Source organism: Quercus suber, unplaced genomic scaffold, assembly GCF_002906115.3.
Source record: "Quercus suber isolate HL8 unplaced genomic scaffold, Cork oak 2.0 scaffold_498, whole genome shotgun sequence".
In the NCBI taxonomy this organism is placed as follows: domain Eukaryota; kingdom Viridiplantae; phylum Streptophyta; class Magnoliopsida; order Fagales; family Fagaceae; genus Quercus; species Quercus suber.
In genome coordinates, this window is record NW_027069947.1 from 139,684 (window position 1) to 146,752 (window position 7,069).

At 33.3% G+C, this 7,069-nt stretch overlaps 1 protein-coding gene across 1 annotated transcript; it reads right to left on the reverse strand.

Moving 5' to 3' along the window:
* Nucleotides 1-2,810: 2,810 nt before the first annotated feature.
* LOC136063198 (uncharacterized) lies at nt 2,811-6,800 on the reverse strand. The gene is made up of 6 exons (XM_065763219.1): nt 6,380-6,800; nt 5,288-6,263; nt 5,032-5,196; nt 4,302-4,480; nt 4,013-4,180; nt 2,811-2,980 (listed from the first exon to the last, which is right to left on the reverse strand). Exons 1-6 carry the CDS (start codon nt 6,798-6,800, stop codon nt 2,811-2,813), a joined length of 2,079 nt encoding a protein of 692 aa, XP_065619291.1.
* Nucleotides 6,801-7,069: the final 269 nt, after the last annotated feature.

The following is a 7,069-nucleotide window of genomic DNA, read 5'->3' on the forward strand; positions in this document are numbered from 1 at the left end:
GTAAGCTAGTTACTGGCACATGCTTACGATGTTAGCTATTCCCTATTTTTTTTCTTAGTTTAAGTTTCCTTGACATCAAAAAATAATTGTACTGACAATATTCATCCAGAAAATAGTAGGCAACAATAACAATAACAATAACAATTGTTTACATTTAAAATAAATAAATAAATAAATAAGACCACAATTGATTAATTTACCTTGGAAGCCTTGGTGGAGGTGGAGTTTTATCATTTTCACATGGTTTTAAAAACCTGTACGGTGAGAGAACCTGAAAATGAGCTAATTATCGGTTTTATGGTTGGATTGGGGTCCGACCGATGGTCGAATTGGTGATGTCATAAATAATTTAATTATTATTTATTTAAATTATATAAATAATTAATAATTTTTTAATATACTAAAAACATGATTAGGCTCATATTCAAAGTTTACAGAGGCTCAGTTATGCCCAAACTGAAAACAAACCCCAACCAAACCCCAAGTTTCAAAACGCCAGGAAGAGGAAGACAGACCATTGTATCCTTTATTCCTTTTAAAAGGCCTAGAAGACATAACATGATCTAATAAGCAATTAATGCATTTTGTTGAGGATATAGAATAACAGATGCACATCATAGCAAGGGATTGAACTTCGTACCGTATCGGCCGGTATATATCGTACCGGCCAGTGAACCGGTACACTTAACCTCCCTATTTTGTACCGGAAAAAATGCCGGACATACCGGCTTCATACCAGCTGTATCGACAAAATCCGGATATTCCGGCCGGTAAATGGATACCAGGCCGAAACAGGAAAAAGAAAAAAAAAATAAACGTTCTCAGTCTCTCATCTCTCCACTCACTGGCATCACTTGCAGTTTCTCAAACTCATAGCGCATGGTCTTTCCTCCCTCAAATTTCAGATCTTCTTGACCGGCGTTCTCTTTCTCTCTTTCAGATTTACTTTCTCTTTCATCTTTCTTGGTTGCGTCCAACTTAAGCCAATAGCCTACATTTCAGCTTCTTTAAACACCCAATAAAGTTAACAGCTTGCAAAAGTTATGTGTAAAGTCAGAAGCAACTTTCCTGTGTCAGATTTTTTTTCATTTTTTTTTAATTATTTCCTAGCCCCTAAAAAAGGTTAAAAGTCCTCTCACATGTCAGTTGTTGTTGTTGTTGTTTTTTTTTTTTTTTTAAGCCCTCAGTTAGTTCACATGTGAAAGCACTAAAAGGTAAGTTTAGTATTTTAAACTTAACTTGATTTTTAATTCTTTTTATAGATATAAATGTATAGACTTGGGCTTGGGCTTAGGCTTGAGCTTGGGCTTGTGTGGGGTTTAAGATTACAAATTAGTCTAATCTATGAATTTATATATATATATATATATATATATGGGCTTTAAACGCTATATATATATAGCGGATGATCTTCCTCTACTTCCTTAACTAGGATCACCATTTTTATGATTCCTTGTTTAGCACCTGAATCTTTGCCCTTCCAAAAAAGACTATAAAATAAAATTAATCAAGCTATTCAATATAAGTTTGTGGTCTTCAAAAAAAAAAATATAAGTTTGCACAATTATCTACCACTATCGATTGTCACATAACTTTTTATGTAAATTCTTATTACTATTTATGAAATAAGGACTACAATTACAAATTCATCGTAAGGATATATATAAATAAATTATTGTTGTAAGTATGTCATTGCATATAGTAAAATAATTTTTTTTTATATAATTCAATAGTAAAAAATTTATCATAAGGATAAATAAATAAATAAACTATTTTTCTAAGTATGGCGTTGCTGCATTGCATATAGTAAAATAAATTTTATTTATTTATTTATAATCTAATAGTTACACTCGGAGAGGGGGGATTTAAACCTTGGATATCTTAGAAAGACTATGAAATGCTAACCAGTTGAGCTATAAGACTCTAAGTGAATCTTTTGTGATGCATTTGGATACACTTACCTCCTAAATCCTAAGTCTTAATAGTATTGTAAGCTAGTTACTGGCACATGCTTACGATGTTAGCTATTCCCTATTTTTTTTCTTAGTTTAAGTTTCCTTGACATCAAAAAATAATTGTACTGACAATATTCATCCAGAAAATAGTAGGCAACAATAACAATAACAATAACAATTGTTTACATTTAAATTAAATAAATAAATAAATAAGACCACAATTGATTAATTTACCTTGGAAGCCTTGGTGGAGGTGGAGTTTTATCATTTTCACATGGTTTTAAAAACCTGTACGGTGAGAGAACCTGAAAATGAGCTAATTATCGGTTTTATGGTTGGATTGGGGTCCGACCGATGGTTGAATTGGTGATGTCATAAATAATTTAATTATTATTTATTTAAATTATATAAATAATTAATAATTTTTTAATATACTAAAAACATGATTAGGCTCATATTCAAAGTTTACAGAGGCTCAGTTATGCCCAAACTGAAAACAAACCCCAACCAAACCCCAAGTTTCAAAAGGCCAGGAAGAGGAAGACAGACCATTGTATCCTTTATTCCTTTTAAAAGGCCTAGAAGACATAACATGATCTAATAAGCAATTAATGCATTTTGTTGAGGATATAGAATCACAGATGCACATCATAGCAAGGGATTGAACTTCGTACCGTATCGGCCGGTATATATCGTACCGGCCAGTGAACCGGTACACTTAACCTCCCTATTTTGTACCGGAAAAAATGCCGGACATACCGGCTTCATACCAGCTGTATCGACAAAATCCGGATATTCTGGCCGGTAAATGGATACTAGGCCGAAACAGGAAAAAGAAAAAAAAAATAGACGTTCTCAGTCTCTCATCTCTCCACTCACTGGCATCACTTGCAGTTTCTCAAACTCATAGCGCATGGTCTTTCCTCCCTCAAATTTCAGATCTTCTTGACCGGCGTTCTCTTTCTCTCTTTCAGATTTACTTTCTCTTTCATCTTTCTTGGTTGCGTCCAACTTAAGCCAATAGCCTACATTTCAGCTTCTTTAAACACCCAATAAAGTTAACAGCTTGCAAAAGTTATGTGTAAAGTCAGAAGCAACTTTCCTGTGTCAGATTTTTTTTCATTTTTTTTTAATTATTTCCTAGCCCCTAAAAAAGGTTAAAAGTCCTCTCACATGTTAGTTGTTGTTGTTGTTGTTTTTTTTTTTTTTTTTTTTTTTTAAGCCCTCAATTAGTTCACATGTGAAAGCACTAAAAGGTAAGTTTAGTATTTTAAATTTAACTTGATTTTTAATTCTTTTTATAGATATAAATGTATAGACTTGGGCTTGGGCTTGAGCTTGGGCTTGTGTGGGGTTTAAGATTACAAATTAGTCTAATCTATGAATTTATATATATATATATATATAGCGGTAAACCCAAAACAGTACACCGGTATTGACCGGTATCCGAAATATATTGTACCGCTAGCCAAATCAGTACAGCCTCCGATACAGTATTGACTCCCTTACATCATAGGCATGGCCTTTGAATCATAGCATTACTTGCAAAGCCCACGATAGTGCCTGGCATAGGTGAGGTCAAAGTGCAAGTCAATAGGGAATGGGGATGATGAAGTGCCAACAATACCAAGCATCTTTGTTGTTTCATATCAACAACTCATGTACTTTTATCTATAGCTTTGTCTTTTAATAATAAGATACACACAAATTCCACAACAATAAGTTCATTAGTCATTACATTTACATCCAAATCGCAAATAACAAATAAGTTCATTACATCCAAAAAGCAAATAAGTTTTAAAGTTTCAAACAAACAATTACTAAGTTTTAAGACCCAAGCCTCATTTGTTATGAAGAAAATTGAAATCAATATCATCATATGAACCAAATGCTCCACCACTAGCATCATTATCATCATCCTCATCCTCACCTTAAAATAAGTTCATTACATCCAAAAAGCAAATAAGTTTTAAAGTTTCAAACAAACAATTACTAAGTTTTAAGACCCAAGCCTCATTTGTTATGAAGAAAATTGAAATCAATATCATCATATGAACCAAATGCTCCACCACTAGCATCATTATCATCATCCTCATCCTCACCTTCTTCATCTTCAACATGAATAGGATGATTTTTATCTCTAAATTCGGGAGGAGCATCATCTTCATTACCAAATGATTCCAAATTAATGTCATCATCATCCTCAATTACATCATCGTCCATATCTATACAAATTCCAAAACCAAAAAACAATAAATGAAATAACGATTCTAATAATCATTTCTCATAAATCATAAATAGTCTAATTAAAATATGCAATTAGGCAAAGAATTGTTATAAGCTAACCTCTTTGTACATGGCTAGAAGATCCTTCTTCAATTGGATAGGCTCCCTCTTCATATAATGCGTTCTCTATCTCCTCATGATCTAGAAATGGAGGTTCCTCATCTTCCACTACCCAAAATTCAGTTTTATTGATACTTGCATAATCAATAGGATCAAAATTGAACTTCTTCCTTTTGACTCTATATCATAAGATGAACATAATGAATAATTTAATTAGTAACCAAATCACTTATATTTCACAATCACAAAGAACCCACTTGACCAAATCAGTGAATCACTCATATTTCCTCACAAAAACATTGAAACAAAGAGATTATTTAATAAATACCTTTCTTTCAGTCGATAGTTATAATGAACAAACACAAGATCATTAAGTCGTTGATGCTCCAATCTATTTCTTCTTTTGGTATGTATTTGTTCAAAAACACTCCAATTCTGCTCACATCCCGAAGAGGCAGCTGTTTGGCTAAGGATCCAAATTGCAAACTTTTGTAAGGTTGGAGCACAAGATCCAAACAACTTCCACCACTCATCTAAGTTCCATATATAACACAAAACAAAGATACAATGAATCAATAAACACAGCTATACTTATCCCAAAAATATAAAAAAGAGCTATGATCTTTAAAACATATTTTCATTTTATTATTAGCTAAAGTAAACAATATCTTAGCCGGCTGAGAGGTCTTGGCTGATTCTTGAGCAAGTTGGGTTTCAAAATTTTGTTCACGCTCTCGAAATAGCCTTAATTCCTCCACCAACTTCAACCGACCAACTAAAAACTTTTGATTCAATAACATTTGTCACAGCAGATTGTGTCTCTAGCCTCTTATTAAGAGTGGATGAGTCATATTGGAATGCAGGATTCAACCAATAAGCAGCAACATGAATATCTCTATAGAATTGATTATCCCAACATGAATAAGTCTCCCATAGTCTTTTCTTGTCCTTGAATTTTTTTTTTGATTCCATCAATTACTCTATACATGCCATCATATACATAACCCATAGTTGGTTTTTCATCAGAATCAACAATGCGTAATAAACGAAACAATGGTGACATAATATGCATAATTACATGACAATCATTCCAAAATTGATTGTCAAGAATGATTTTCACCACTGCCTTTGCTTTCTTATCTTTTGCATATCTTGATTCAACATAAAATTTGCTAGTCACCAATGCTTGTAAGTCATGTTTATGTTCCTTAAGACTCCCTAAGGCAATGAAAGTAGTAGCAAACCTAGTTGGCCCTGGACGCACAATTTCCGTCCAATTTTTTCTAGTCCTCAACCAAGCTTGCAAAGCCACATGGTTATAGATGAACATTGTGATCTTGAATGCACGCTTTGCAAGTTTAGCTACATGATCCATCTTCCCAATCTCCTTAAAAATTAGGTTTAAGCAATATGCTGCACAAGGTGACCAACTAATATTCCTATATTTTCCACACAAAATTCTTCCAGTAGCTACATAATTTGTAACATTGTCAATGATCAAATGTACTATATTTGCAGGACCAACCCAATCAACAATTTCATCAGACAAGTTACTTAAATTAATAACATCCTTAACCAAGTCAGAAGTATCAACAAAACGTATAAAAATAATTCCTTTAGGACAATAGACAAGAAAATTAATCAATGTTCTATGCCTAGTATCAATCCACCCATCAGTCATTATTGTATAACCAGTGTTAGCCCAATATGAATGATGAGAATCAACAATCAATTGGATTTCTCTTTTTGCTTCTCTCAACAAAGGCACTCGAAGGGCATGATAATTTGGGCCTCTATATTTAGGACCATAAGAAGCTACAGCATTAAACATAGGTTGATAATAACTAGAATTCACAGCATTAATTGGAATGCAAGCATCATACATCCATCTTGCTACAACCATATCAACCCTCCACTTCTTTTCTTTGCCAGCAAGCACACTTTTAATAGAAAGTTGAACTCCTAGTGTTGTTGTAGGAGTGAAGTAATTACCAATGTCACCAACCTTTCTCTTACCAAGTTGGATCTTAGTGGAAAACTACTAGGACCACTTCTAATTCCCCTACCTAACCCCTTACCTCTAGGAGTAATTTCTTGGACATCTTCAAATTCTAGTGAGTCCTTTAATGGTGAATAATTAGATGCTTCTTGATCTTTTTTTGTTTGTTCTTTAGATTTTGAAATGTCCATCAAATTCTCAACCATTTGAAACCTAACATCATAAGGTACACCCATACATGCAGCCACATCACCTTTAATTCCAGCTAGATGTCTTTTCATCCGATAAATGCCCCCTCCTTTATAAGTTTTCCAACAGTGTATACATCTATAACTACTTTTTTCGTCTTTCAACTCTTCAGTTACATGATCCCATGCGGGATCACATTTCGCTCTTACAGATGAAGAATTAGCATTATACCTGGTTGTAGAAGCATGTTCATTAGATGGTACAGAGGCGGACTCCATTTCACTTAACAATTTCAGACTGGCAACAACCATTTTATCAACAAATAAATTCATCAACACAACATACACACATACACAAACAATAGTATAATACTCTGTAGACAATATTTCACAAACAATAATGCTTTGTAAATCAAATCCACAACATAATCTGTAAAATACTCTGTAAACTATATTTCACAAACAATAATGCTCTGTAAATCAAATCCACAACATACACAAAATCCACAACATACTTTGTAAACTAATAATTGAAACTTGAAAGATAGAAGTTACCACTTACCAGTGAAGCCACAGAACGA